Here is a 14,279-nt window from a genome sequence, read left to right as displayed (position 1 = left end):
ACGTACACGCAGCCTTTGTTATCCCTGGGGGATCAGCATTAGCGAAATGACAGGGTTTATTGCTTCTGTTCGGAAGGTACGGTATTGGTGGTTGTTGCGTCTTTAATTTTGTAGGAAGAGCAAAAATGGAGCACTACACAGCTAAACAAACAAAAAGCAGTGCCAGGAGGCGGCGGAGCACAAAACGCTGGAGCTGGGAGCGCCGGGTCTCGCTCACGTGACGGCAGATCGGGAAACGTACACGCCAGCGTCCCTGGTCGCCTCCAACAAACCATCGCAAAGCTGCCCAGGGCCGCCTCTGGTCTGCGGGCGGTCGGGGGGCGGGGTGGGGGGGCTTCAGCCAGCCAGGGACAAGGTTAAATGCTCGGGGTCAAGAAGCGGCCGTCCGGTCTCCAGAGAAGGACCCGAGGGGCTCAATAGCAGGCTCCACGCTTCCCAGAGACAAGGCTGGGGCAGCCCCAAGTGGCGGCCGTCCCTGAAGGCCAACTAAGGACCTGTGAGTCCAACAGCCCAACCCCTGGTGTGACAAAGGTGGGCACAATTGCTGGGGAACAGTGTGTCAGCCTCCCATGGGTCAGCAGCCTCGCGTGACTGCCCCCCCCCCGGGGGGGAGCTGCGACATTCCAGCGACGGCCATAACAACGTGCGTGTCACGCGGCTTCAAACGTGGGATATGGGCATAAAGAAAACCCAGTGGGGGGCCGGCGCCGGGGCTCACTAGGTTAATCCTCCGCCTGCAGAGCCGGCACCCCATATGGGCGCCAGTTTTAGTCCCGGTTGCTCCTCTTCCAGTCCAGCTCTCTGCTGTGGCCCGGGGAGGGCAGTGGAGGATGGCCCAAGTGCTTGGGCCCTGCACCCGCATGGGAGACCAGGAGGAAGCACCTGGCTCCTGGCTTCGGATTGGCGCAGCGCCAGCCGTAGCGGCCATTTGGGGGGTGAACCAATGGAGGGAAGACCTTTCTCTCTGTCTCTCTCTCTCTCTCACTGTCTATAATTCTACCTGTCAAATAAATAAATAGAAAAAAAAAATTTAAAAAAAAAAGGAAAAAAGAAAAACCAGTGGGGAAACGTTGGACAGCCCCACTCCGCGAGGATACTTACAAACCCATTCACACAAATACAGCTTGAAAAATGAGTCCACGGGGCAGGCGCTCACAAGAGAGAAGCCACGGGACCCAACCATCTTAGGCGAACAGGTTCAGCCCCACCGCCCTCATCGGGAATCAGAAGACGGCAGGGGAAACGCAGGCACATTTTGTCACCTGAGAAACTGGCCAGTGGCCGGCTGCGGTGTGCAGTGTGCTCCCTCTCCCCCTTCCCCAAAGATGTCCCTGCCCGGTCCCTGGTGCCTGTTAGCCGAGGGACCTGCTAGTTGATTAGGTTAAGGGTTTTGAGATGCTGGGCTTGACCGAGCGTGATCACAAAGGTCCCCGCTGAGCAGGGGAGAGAGTGGACGGCGCTTCGGTGCTTTGGGGAAGCGACCAGGAGCTGTGGGCGGTCCCCACTGGAGCCCAGGGAGCGGCCAGCTTTTGGGGCTCTGGCCTCCAGAACTGAAGGGCGACAAACGCGTGCGATAGAACACGTGGGCGCTGGCACAGTGGGAGGTGGCCAGGACAGGCAGGACACGGGGGGGGGGGGGGGCAGGAGGACGCTCGGATGTGCCGCTCACCACAGTGGGCGTGGCCGTCACCCCCGATCTGGGATGCTGGCAAGCCCAGGCGCGTGCTAGATGACGCATCATAGAATTACTGAGGGATGTGAGAGGACTTTTTGTAAGTCTATGTTTATGTTTATGGACTTATGTTTTGAGAAAAAAAATCCAAACATGCAGAAAATCATGCAATTCCTGCCACTCTTTTCTGAGATCGGCCTCGTCCGTTGGGTCACTCACTGTCTGTGTCTGAACACCAGTGCTTGGTACTGGAGAACTGGGTGATCACCCGGTACTCAGCACCCTGCCCAGCAAAGTGAAAACCATACACACCTGTGCTGCTTTCCCGTCTTTCACTCAGTCGCCCGACACCTTCCACACGACACTACTATCTCTCCCGTGAATGGGGACGCGGCACCGCCGGAGGGAAGCCCCGTGCGGCTGCATCGGGCCCCGCTGCTGGCCTCTGCGGCTTGGCAGCAGCCGCACTGCCCTTTGCCCGCCTCCCGGGCCTGTGCCTCGCATGTTAGCCTGCAAGGCACGGATTCCTGTGCCCACCTGGCCACTGAGAAGCCAGGGCTTCCAGAACGGCGAGGTGGTTGTCGGGGGCCACCTGGCTGGTGGGGGGTGGGGGTGGGGGCAGCGCCAGAATCTGAACCAGACAGGGAAGCACTGGAACTGGAGCTGGCTTTCACCCTGCCCGGGCCTCCTGCCTCCGCCTCACTCGGCTCACCCTGCGCGGATCACTGTGTCTGGGGATGGGCCCACTGCCCTCACTTGAGCTCCACCTGGGAATTCGAGGTCTCAGAGGGGTTCAGGGGGCCGGGCGGGGACACCTCCCCCGGGGCCCTCGAGGCCGGTGGTTAGCACGAGCAGCTTGCTCCTGGCACTTCCTCACTGGCCCACCCTACCCAGGAAACCGGTAGGAGACGACAGCCAGCGTCCGGCCACGTGGAGTACAGGTCGTGTTCGGGTCAGACTTGACAAGGGGAACTCGTACTGACACCTGCACAGAGGAGCCACCACACTTGTCACCAGAGAAGGCGTGGGTGGGCAGAAGACACCCTGGCCGGCGGAAGGAAGGGACCAGGAGCCCAGCCCCAGACTGGCCGTGCACACGCAGCGGCTCACTCCCTGCGCTGTGGCTCTTGGGAAGCCCGACCACGACGATGGCAAAGGTGCCCCTGGCGGGGGCCAGACCTGGAAACACCTTCGCATCAGAGATCACGGAGGGGACCACAGGCTGTCTGGGCCCGGTTCCCCACCCAACCCCAAGGGCAGGCGGCCAGTCGGTCCCTGCGGCTGTAATGCCCGGGGAACCTTCCGGCTTCTGCCTGCCGATTAATGGGGAACGTGTGCCCCAGGATTGCTGTCTGCCCTCTCCTAGCGCACAAGGTCACCAGTGGTGACAAGCAGGGACATTGGAACACTCCAGGGACACCCCCAGCACATCCCTACGCCATCCTCATGGGGCGTCAGGCCTGGGTGCCCAGAGCCCACCCCCTACCCCCCGAGGAGCAGGCTCAGAACCCATCCCCCCGCCCCCCGAGGAGCAGGCTCAGAGCCCTGGCTCATGGCAGAGCCCCAGGAGCCCCCCCCCCACTGATTGCTTCCCCCCTCCCTGCCCCGAGCCCCCCTCCCTGCCCCGGGGTTCCGAGGGCTCTCCCCAGGGCCCCGGCAGCTGCGGCTGCTGGCGGGGAGCGCGGCCTACCTGCCATGTGCTTTTCAAAAAAGGGCCGGATGACCTCGCCGTACTTGGACTTGTCTGCCACAGCCTCTTTGAGCAGTTGCCCACAGCAGACTGAGGGAGAGGGGCACAGAGAGACGCACGTTAAATTTTAAATAGAAGGCAGAACGGGGAAGAAAGACGCCGCGTGCTGCCTGCTGTGGGGGGAGAAGAAAGGTCACCGGGAAAAAAAAATAGATATAAAAGGGTTTTCTGTGTGTGTGAGCGTGCGTCCCAGGAAAAGTAAATATCAAACAGGGGCCGGGAAATGAGGCGGCAGTGGCTGTGCCATGAAAAGGAATGCATTTGGCGGGAGCACATTAAAAATGGAAGGCGGCGGGGAAGACAGTAACGAGGGAGGGACGCTGTCGCCAGCAGGGGCTCCTGCAGGGCCTCGGCCGCGCCCGGAACCAGCGAGCGGAAGCCGGCTTCTCCCTGGCATGGCTGAGCGTTCACGGCGATCGCGGTGAGAACTGCTCAGCCCCGAGCTGGGGGGAAGCACGCGGCTCCCGCGGCCACCCCAGCGGGCAAGGCGTGTCCCTGGGGGTGGGGGTGGCCACAAGGCAGGAGATGGAGGCAGCACACTGCAGGGTGCCGCTGCCGGTCGCAGCCTGGCCCTGGGGCGCTGAGTTAGCCACAGGCTACCGTGGCAACGAAAGCCACAAGACTTCAGCTGCGTCTTCGCTGAGTGTCAATCGCACAGCCCTGGTTTCTTACGTTCAGGACTAAGGGGTTTCCCGCCTACACTGAAGACACGGAGAGCAACCCTAAAATGAGCTGGGTAACATGAATTTTAAGACAACGGCCAGCACCAAAGACGCGCTCCTCAATAGGGTGTGTCTGAGTGACCACGCAAACCACAGTGGTGACTGCCCACGGTGCTTGGAGCTCCACGGCTGAGGGATGGAATGGGCACAAAGGCGGCCGTGATGAGACTTCTCTGTACGCCAAGCACGGCACAAATCTGTGTCTGATTCAGGTCTCAGGACAACATGTTGCTTTTTCTTTCTTTTTTTTTTTTTTTTTTTTGTAAAGAGTTACAGAGAGAGGTGGAGACAAACACACACACACTGAGAGAGAGAGAGAGAGAGAGAGAGAGAGAGAGAGGTCTTCCATCTGCTGGTTCACTCCTCATATGGCTGCAACAGCCAGAGCTGAGCCAATCTGAAGCCAGGAGCCAGGAGCTTTTTCCAGGTCTCCCATGCAGGTGCAGGGGCCCAAGGACTTGGGTCATCCTCCACTGCTTTCCCAGGCCACAGCAGAGAGCTGGATCCAAAGAGGAGCAGCCGGGTCTTGAACCAGCACTCACGTGGGATGCTGGCACTGCAGGCGGCGGCTTTAACCCACTATGCCGCAGTGCCGGCCCCAAGCTATTTTTTTTTTTTTAAAGAAACATAGGCTCAAAGGGAGTGAAGTGACCTGTTGCAGGCTGCAAGGCCGGTGAGTGGCAGCGCTGGGCTCCCCCAGATCCGTGTGATGTCAGACCCAGGCCTGGCCTCCACTGCCAGCCACGCAGAAGCACCAGGTCTCGGCGGACCTGCTCTCCTGGAGATCCATGGAGAGGAACGAAACCTGGGAAGCCGTGCTTTTGTGCACACAGCACAGGGCAACAGGCGACAACGGGAGGAGCCCACCTCCCCTGGGACGTCCATCTGCGGGCCCCACCAGCCACTGCTCAGTCTCCCTGGGGGGAGGAGACACAGGCTGGGGTCTGGGCTCTGAGACAGCGGGAATTTGTGGGCCAGGGTATGGCAGAGTTCCAGAAATCTGCCTGGGCCACTGCGTGTTCGATCGCTACAACAGGGTGAGACTCCACAGGCCTCAAGGAGGTGGGGAGCTGGTGGGGTGCACACGGTGCAGAGAGACCCTGGCCTCCCCCGCCAGAATGAGGGGCACTGCTGAGCGCCCGGCCTCCCGCTGAGACGGCAGCACGCCGCGTCTTGGGGCAGCCGTTCTGCAGTCCTCGCTGAACGAGCCTCAAGATCTCCAGTCCTCGCCGAACGAGCCTCAAGATCAGCCTCAGAGGGATCCCGTCGCTCCTCAGTAAGTAGACTGCCTATCAGAGCCAAGTCTGTCTGTCTGTCCGTCTGTCTGTCTGTCTGTCTGTTTATTTGGAAGAGAGGAATCTATCTTCGTTCACTGTTCACTCCCCAAATACCCACAGTAGCTCAAACGGGGCCAGGCTGAAGCCAAGAGCCCTGAACGGCATCTGGGTCTCCTACATGGGCGCAGGAACCCAAGCACTTGGGCCACCCTGGCCGCCTTGCAGGCACACTGGCGGGAAGCTGGACCCCAGGCAGCCTGGACCGGCACATAGGCATCCGAAGCAGCCAAATTCTCAAAATTCTTAGAGCAGAAAAGAACCACGCGATCCAGGCTCTCAGCGACAAGCTAACCAACGTTTTCAGCATACAAATGAAAACTACTTGACTCATTAAAAAAAAAAAAAAAAAAAAACAGAAAATTGGGATCCTCTAGGGGCTGGCGCTGTGACAGAGCAGGTAAAGCCACCACCTGCAGTGCCGGCATCCCATATGGGCACCAATTTGAGTCCCGGCTGCTCCACTTCCCATCCAGCTCTCTGCTGTGGCCTGGGAACGCAGTGGAAGATGGCCTGAGTGCTTGGGGCCCTGCACCCATGTGGGAGACCCACAAAAAGCTCCTGGCTTTGGTCTAGATCCGCCCTGGCCTTTGAGACCATTTGAGGAGTGAACCAGCAGATGGAGGATCTCTCTGACTCTCCCTTTCTTTCTGTAACTCTGTCTTTCAAATAAATAAAATAAATCCTTTTTTAAAAAAATAGTGACCCCCATAAAAGAGTGAAAATACGCCACAGAATCAGATCCAGAGGTGACAAAGGTAGCGGAATTAGCATCCCAGGTCTGTAAGACAATTATTACAAATTATCTAAAATTTTAAAGGAAATGATGGTTAAAAGGAATCTCGGCAGCAAAGAACCAGACAGAACTGGAGAATATAAGATCTTAAAGGAAAAAACCACTGAGAGGGCTGCCGTCAGTGAGCTGAAGGCAGGAAGACACCACCCAAGATGCAGCAGGGGGAGAAGGAACCGGGGAAAGCGCCAGGCTTCCAGGCTCCTGGAAGACAAGACCAAGCCGTCTGGCGAGGGTGCTCCCGGGCTTCCAGGAAACAGGGGTGGTGGGGGAGCAGAAGAAAACCATGGTGAAAGAATTGCAAAATGTGATGACAAAAGCAGCCCCCACCTCCAAGAATCGCTGAGCCCTGCCCAGAGTCAACGCAAAGGAAGCCTCAGCTTGGTGCATCAGACTAACAGCCGCACGGAAGGACACGGTACACTCACGGCCAGGGAGAAGACAGCGCAGACACAGGAGCCGAGGATATAAACGCTCCCTGAGGGGCCGGCGCTGTGGTGTAGCGGGGAAGTCACCGCCTGCAGTGCCGGCATCCCACATGGGCGCCGGTTCAAGTCCCAGCTGCTCCACTTCTGATCCAGCTCTCTGCTGTGGCCTGGGAAAGCACTGGCAGATGGCCCAAGTGCTTGGGCCCCTGCACCCACGTGGGAGACCCAGAAGAAGCTCCTGGCTCCTGGTCTCCACCTGGCCCAGTGCTGGCCGTTGTGGCCATCTGCGGAGTGAACCAGCGGGTGGGAGATCTCTGTCGATCTCCCTCTCTGAGCTCTGACTTTTGAATAAGTGAATAAATCTTTCAGAAGTAAAAAGAGGAAATAAATCAGATAAATAGCAATATTTGATTGGTAAAAAAAAAATTGTCAAAAGAAGGCAGGAGAAGAGGGACAAGGAACAGATGGCCCGGATGGCCCGGACAGGCAACAAGCAAGGTGCAGGCTCTCTCAAACAGCAAGACCTAACTCCACACTGCCGGCAAGACACACGCAGGCGGAGCGGAAGACAGACCCTACGGGGAGCAGTCGCCAGAAAGCCAGCGATGCTTTCTCATCGGACGATGCCCCTAACCGGGGAGGGAGCGGGCCATCCCCAACAACAGAAGGATCATTTCATCGGGAGGACGTAAAGGCGCTTGGTGTGTGCGCCCCTAACCAGTTACGTGACACAAACACAGAGATGGACAAACCCACACTCAGAGACTCTAACGCACCTCTCCCAGCAACTGAAACAGCAGAGAGAACAAGATGAAGGAGAGAGAGGTGGCCACCACCGCTGGATACGTCAAACGTCCTATCCTGTTATCTATCGTGCACCGTACTCAACAATGCCACAATACATATTCTTTTCAAGTGCACATGGAATTCGCCAAGATAAATGATAGTCTGGGCCGTAAAAAAAAAAAAAAAAAAAAAAAAAACTCAAAGGATCAAAATTACATAGGACATGCAACTTCCTTGAGCATAAAAGAATTAAATTAGAAATAAATAACAAAAAACCAACCTGGGGAAACCTCCACATACTTAACATTTGTGTGATCCGTTCCCAAAGAATACAAGGCAGCCGGGGTGGGCGCTGAGTGCAGTGGGCTGAGCCCCACGTGGGCGACTCCACGCTTCCCATGCAGCTTCCTGTTAACACCTGGGAGGCAGCAGGTGATGCTCAAATGTTGGGGTCCCTGCCACCCACGTGGGAGACCTGGATGGGGCTCCTGGCTCGTGGCTTTGGCCTGGCCCAGCTCTGGCTGTTGTGGGCCTTTGGGGAGTGAACCAGTAGATGGAAAATTCTCTCTCTCTCTCTCTCTCTCTCTCTCTCTCTGTGTGTGTGTGTGTGTGTGTGTAAAACTCTTCCTTTCAAATGAACACATCTTTAAAAAAGCAAACAAAGATGAGACCAGCCCCTGCCCCGCGACTCTGCCCCCCGGCTCTGAGTGAGGCACCGCGCTGTCAGGTCGCTGCCCGGGCTTCTCATCGGAGGCAGCAGGCTCTGCATTAAGCGGCATTGCCACAGCTTGTCTGAGGAGTGCGCCGAGCAGCAGGGTCTGCGGCGCCCCCAGCGCTCACTCCGCATCCGAGGCGTCCGTGCTCGCTGAGGGAAGAGGAGTAAAACCCAAGCGAGGACGCCACTGGGTGCACCTGCACGGCCGGCCGTCACCTTCCAAAAGGCGGTGCCCGAATGGTGGTCCTGGGATGCACTCGGTGGGTGTATGTGGGGCGGCCCGAGGGTTTCGCGGCTCGGGGTCAGTGCCTGAGCTCAGGCCTCGGGCGCGGCACTGCCTCTCCCCCGGCGGCTGACTTCCAGGTCAAGTTGCTGCGCCTTTTTGGAGGCCAGCTTTGTGCATTTCCTGAGTCAGCCTCCTGACGCCCCACTAGCTAGAAGTCCATAATGGCTGCTTTGTTACAAAGCAAAAACCATGCTGAACCTCGCTATTTTCATTTTGGGGACAAAAAAGCTAGGCAGGTACTTTCATCTCTTCGCAATTGGTGCACTGAAAGCCATTTAAATTATATTAAAAAAGGGGGGGGGGGCTGGTGCCATGGCTCACTTGGTTAATCCTCCACCTGCAGCGCTGGCATCCCATATGGGCGCCGGGTTCTAGTCCTGGTTGCCCCTCTTCCAGGCCAGCTCTCTGCTGTGGCCTGGGAAGGCAGTGGAGGATGGCCCAAGTGCTTGGGCCTCTTCACCTGCATGGGAGACCAGGAGGAAGCACCTGGCAACGCCGGCTGTGGCGGCCATTTGGGGAGTGAAGCAATGGAGGGAAGACCTTTCTGTCTGTCTGTCTCTCCCTTACTGTCTATAACTCTACCTGTCAAATAAAATAAATAAATTATATATAAAAAACTCATCTTGAATGAAAGTGTCTGCATAAACAAAGCCACGCCCAGAGTGGTGACTCCCACCAAGTGGCACCGAGGGGAGTTCTCTGAGCCACCCCCAGCAGAGCTGCCACACGAAGCCGTCCTCAACCACGGCGGAGACCAAGCCTTCTTCTTCCTCTTCCTCCTCCATCTCTCCCTCCTCCCCCACCCCTCTTCTTCTTTTTAAGAGATGTGCTTATTTTATTTGGAAGTCAGTTATAGGGAGAGGGAGAGAAGGAGAGAGAACTCCCACCCGCTGGTTCTCTCCCTAAATGGCCACAATGGCCAGTGCTGGGCCAGGCTGAAGCCAGGAGCTTCTTCCAGGTCTCCCACGTGGGAGTGGGGGCCCAAGGACGTGGGTCATCTTCTGCTGCTTTCCCAAGCACCAAGTGGGGAGATGATAGGACGTGGGGCAGCCAACACGCAAACAGGCACTCATGTAGGATGCCAGTGCCACAGGCGGCGGCGGCTTCACCGGCGACATCGAAATGCCGGCCCCGCGCCTCATTCTTAACAAGTAAAGTCAGCAGGAGAAGGAATTATCTGAATAATTTGTTTTTAATCCATGCAAGGGAAAGCATTTTCTACGCCAAAGTGCACTTTTTTTTCCATGCTAATAAAATTTGTAGCATAACTGTCCAGTCTCTGTCTTGATCTTGTGGCTGATTCCTGGCCAGTCTTAGTGACTCTGGGATGGATTTAAGAAGTTGGTGTATATCTAACTGAAAAGCATTTGTATTCAGCACTTGGTACTTCTGTGGTCACATGTATCCACATTTGTGTTTGTGTATACACAAGGGGCCTCCAGAAGTTTGTGCAAATGCAATCAAAAGACAGGTTTATTTTGTTGCAAAAACTTTGGAAATCCACAACACACGTTGTCATTTCTCCACGTCTGTGCAGCTGAAATTGCAAGCCTGAGGGGGAGGCATTCAGCCGAGGGCCCAGGTCCCTGATCTCAATCCCAGCTCTGGCCTCTGATGTTAGCTTCCTGCTAACACAGACCGTGGGAGGCAGCAGGCAACAGACCTGGCCGGAGTCCCCAGCCCCCAGCTTTGGCCCAATAAAGAAACAAACAAATCAAGGTGGGAGTTTGCTCTGATGTGCATAGTGAAAAAAAACTGCTTGTGGACTTCAGCACTGTTTTTGCATCAAAAGAAGCTCACACGGTGACTCCCCCTGGGCACACGCTTTGCCGAGTGACCTCCCGCGTGTCTGTCTGTCGCTGTCTGTGTGACCGGGGGCTTGCGCACTCACACTCGCCCTGCAGGGCTGGGTATGCGAGCAGAGGGTGTGCAAGCTTGTGGGCGCCGTGCCCGCCACCCCTCCACCCCGCACTGTGGATCAGCCCCAGTTTCTTCCTCCTTCTGGGCTTGATCCTCCTGAACGCAGGCCGGCAGCCGAGTCCGCCCGGGACCTGGCGAGCTGATCTCAATGTTTCCTCTCCTGCTGGTGAAATATTTATGGAAACTGCGGAGTGAGAAGCCGGCCTCTGGCTCAGAGACCGCTTGCCTGTAAACACACGGACCCGGGGCTGGGAGCCGAGCGAGACCGGAGGGACCGAGCAGCCACCCGCGGCTCCACTTCATGCAGGAGCTGGGGCTCCTGGGGGCAGCCCGGGCTGCATCAGGTGGTTCTGGGGACGGCACACAGAAACCCCTGCTCCTCGGCTATAAACCGGCGATGCCGAGAAAGCACCGCAGCTCCTTGGGCTGCCGCCGCGTCCTCATCGGCTCACGTGTTTATGGTAACCTTCCCCTTCCGGAGGGACGCATCCTACGCCCGCACTGACTGCAAATTGTTGAGAGCAGAGAGCAAGCAGCCGCAGTGTCTGGAGCCTCCTGCCCACCGGGCCTGGGCCCACCCCACGGGAGGGAGGAGGCAGGGCGGCTTGCGGGGACTCACCATTGACCAGGCCGTATTTCTGGGCCAGGAGGGCGGCCTGCAGGCTCTTCCCGCTGCCCAAGGGCCCACACAGCAGCACTCTCGGGGTGAACGGGGCGTTGGATCGATGGTGCGTTTGGACATAGGTCAGAGCTGGAAGAGAGCATAGAAGGATCATAGACCCAGGCCCTAAAGGAAGGGAAGTGGCTTCCAACGCCTGCTCCCGCAGGGCGGCGACTGCCTCTGACAGCACCATGGAGACCCCGAGAAGCAGCCACGGGTGAAGCTGCAGGGGAAGGAGTGGGGTCAGGGTGGGCGGCAGGGGCAGCAGCAGGCCCAGGGAAATCCAAGAGGGATCCTAGGTCACGGCCGCACTGCCCTCCAGGGCAGCCGGGCCGGGTGTGCCAGGGTTGGGAGCTGGCACTGTTGGGTCTGCGAGGTTTCCAAACTGAATGCCGGCGGAGCCTCCAACCCGAAGGTCTGGGAGCAGGCAGGCTGTCTGCAGGAGTGCCCTCATGTCGGGCACCAGCTTTGATGGTTGCACCAGGCCGGGAGGGGCCCGGTGCAGGGAGGCGGGGGAGAATCACTTGTGTAGCCGCGGTCCTCGTTGTGGGTCTCACAGGAGGCACTGATCAAACAGGTCACAGGAGCGGGCAGACGGCGCTGCACGGCCCTGGCCTGCAGGGGCTCCGTGGCATTTGACGAACAAAGAACTGGAGAGGCACAGGTGACCACCTCCAATAGCCAGGTGACCCACCCCGTGGGGGGAACTGGATGCCATGAAGTCGCAGGGAGAAGCTGCTGACCATCAAGCTGGCCGCCTCCCAGCTGAGCACAGAAGAGGGGCTGCGAGAACAGGCCCGTGAGTGCAGAGAAAGGCAGCCTGTGGGTACCTGGGCCAGGAAGCCAGGCCAGCTGCAAAGCTGGCCTGAAAACGGGAAGTCCTTCCTCTGGCCTAACCTCCTGCCAAGGCCCCGGACCAAGCTGTGCCGGCCACAGGTGGCCCCCCACCTTCCTGCTCACCTGCCTTTGCCAGGGGCCTCCAAGGGATTCCGTCCCAGGCTGGGGCCGAGTCAGCAGCCTCCAAGAATGCTCCACAGGTGTGGCGTGGTTTCTCAGCCTGGGCGACACCAATGTTTGGGCCCAGGCGACTCCTGGCTGTGGGGCTGCCCCGTGCTTTGCAGGGTGTTGAGAAGCCCCCCGGCTGTCCCACTGGTTGCCAGTGGCACGACCCCAAGTTGTGACAACCACAAACTGTCTTCAGGCTTTGCCAAGTGCTGCCTGGGTGGGGGAGAGGCCCTGGGGCAGGTCCCAGTTGTGGACAGTCTGGACTCTGGGATCTCTGTAGGATTATCTGATTGGAAGGGTTGTTGGAGACACTGCAGCACCTTCTTTTATAGAACTGAAAGGCACAGGCAAGTCAAACTCGTTTCCCAGGCTGTGATACCACCACCACCATCATCATCATCACGTGTTGATTGCTAAGCTAAACATTCTACGTGGCAGGCGCCGTGGCACAGAAGGTGAGACCACCACCTGCAGCGCCGGCATCCCATATGGGCGCCGGTTCGAGTCCCAGATGCACCACTTCCCATCCAGTTCCCTGCTAATGCACCTGGGAAAGCAGTGGAAGATGGCCCACGTGCTTGGGCCCCTGCACCCGCATGGGAGACCTGGAAGAAGCCCCTTGCTCCTGGCTTCAGATCAGCTCTGGCTGTTGCAGCCATTTAGGGAGTGAATCAGCAGATGGAAGACCTCTCTCTCTCTCTCTCTCTCTCTGCCTCTGCCTCTCTGTAACTCTGCCTTTCAAATAAATAAATAAATAAATAAATCTTTAAAAAAAAAACAATCCCCTGAGAGGTGTGCTAATCCCGTCCCATTTTCCAGAAGTGTCCATGAGGCTCAGAGACGTGGCAGGGCCGGGTCAGCCTCCCTCGCCCACTGCCCTGCGTAGCAGTGCCCCGGGAGGGCAGCCCTGAGGGAGCAAGAGGGGCCCAGCAAAGCTGCCTTCACTCTCGGACCCTCCGTGATCCAGCGCATCTGAAAGCAGGCAGCCTGCTTACAAATGATGCTTAATTTACAGTAAGTAACCAAGTTAATTAGAAGTAATGATCCCCCAGGCAGTGTCAACATCTAATTATTCTTTTTAGAAATCTGCGCTTGGTGGATGCACTGCACAGAGATTAAAAAAACAACACAGGGAGAATTTTGCATCCCAATTTTCAATTTATCTCTCTGCATTATTAATTAATAATAATTAATATTCAGACACTCACATTTTTATTTACAATTCCAGGCATGAATTCTTTATGAACGATCATATGAACTTTTAAATTTAATTAAGTGATTTGGAAGTAATTAATGTGTGAACTCAGAATCATGGCAGAAGATAAATGTTGTTGATCGTGGGAGCACAGAGTTTGCTACTAAACCCCTTCCCAGACGCAGTCGCGGGAGCCGGGGAGGTCGCCCGAGCCTGGGCGAGGCTGTGCTGGTGGTGCCGCCCGGGCAGAAGGCCAATCAGGCCACAAGGCTTCTACCGGGGAGGGGTGGGGGCAGCTCGGAGCCCCCGCCCCAACAAAACAAAGCTCTTCTATGGGGAAAAGGGCCCTGCTGCTGCCCAGTGTGTCGTGTCTGGGTGGGTGCTCTCACTGGGGGAGGCGGGCTGACCGGTTCAGTTGTCTGCACAGCAAGTTGTCTACACAGACTTAGCTCTGGGGTGGGATTACTCAGGCGTCCGCCGGGCACGGGGCCCTGCTCTGCACCCGCTTTGGGCTCGTGGCGGCCATGGTGGCCACGCCAGGCTGGCGGGGTCTCGCTGAGTCCTTGCCTACACAGGGGAGGGAGGCACAGCTTTGCTCCCATTTTAGGGATGGCAACACTGACTCAGAGGGGTTAAGGGAGCTGCCACAGGCCGCACAGCTGCTGTGTGAGGGGCCTGGGGCTGAACACAGGTCACCCAGCTCCAGGTTCCCAGGGTGCAGTGCCCCCCCTCCGCCTCGCACAGCCTGCTTCAGCCGACTTCCGCCAAGTGGCTGTGAGCTGTAGCTGTGGCTGCGGACACCGGGCAGGGGCTGCCTGGCCCTCTCTACAGGGCCCACCACGCCTGGGCTGGGTCACTTGCTGTTGATCCATTTTTTGAGACGGAGGCTTTCTTGTTTTCGTCTGTGTCTTCATCTTCGTGTATTTTCCTTGCCTTGTCCTTCAAGGCCAAGCCTGAACTTCTTGTTGACGCGTCCCTCCCACCCCACCCCCTGCCTGCCCTCCTCCCTCCC

At 57.6% G+C, this 14,279-nt stretch overlaps 1 protein-coding gene across 5 annotated transcripts in view; it reads right to left on the bottom strand.

Annotated features, from left to right (window-relative positions):
* Positions 1 to 14,279, bottom strand: part of AK8 (adenylate kinase 8) — a 126,901-nt gene that overhangs the window by 74,049 nt on the left and 38,573 nt on the right. For 2 of the 5 annotated variants that reach the window (XM_062207294.1, XM_062207296.1), the window contains 2 exons: positions 11,026 to 11,157; positions 3,363 to 3,452 (listed from right to left, as the gene is read on the bottom strand). In XM_062207294.1, the coding sequence (XP_062063278.1) occupies positions 3,363 to 3,452; positions 11,026 to 11,157 (222 nt within the window). Of the gene's footprint in view, positions 1 to 3,362; positions 3,453 to 9,694; positions 10,633 to 11,025; positions 11,158 to 14,279 lie in introns of those variants that run through there. The other 3 variants (XM_062207295.1, XM_062207297.1, XM_062207298.1) reach the window with 3 other exon arrangements.

The sequence above is a fragment of the Lepus europaeus genome, chromosome 12 (genome assembly GCF_033115175.1).
Source record: "Lepus europaeus isolate LE1 chromosome 12, mLepTim1.pri, whole genome shotgun sequence".
Classification (NCBI taxonomy): Eukaryota; Metazoa; Chordata; class Mammalia; order Lagomorpha; family Leporidae; genus Lepus; species Lepus europaeus.
The sequence above is the reverse complement of the archived record's forward strand: the minus strand, read 5'-3'. Positions and strand labels throughout refer to the sequence as shown.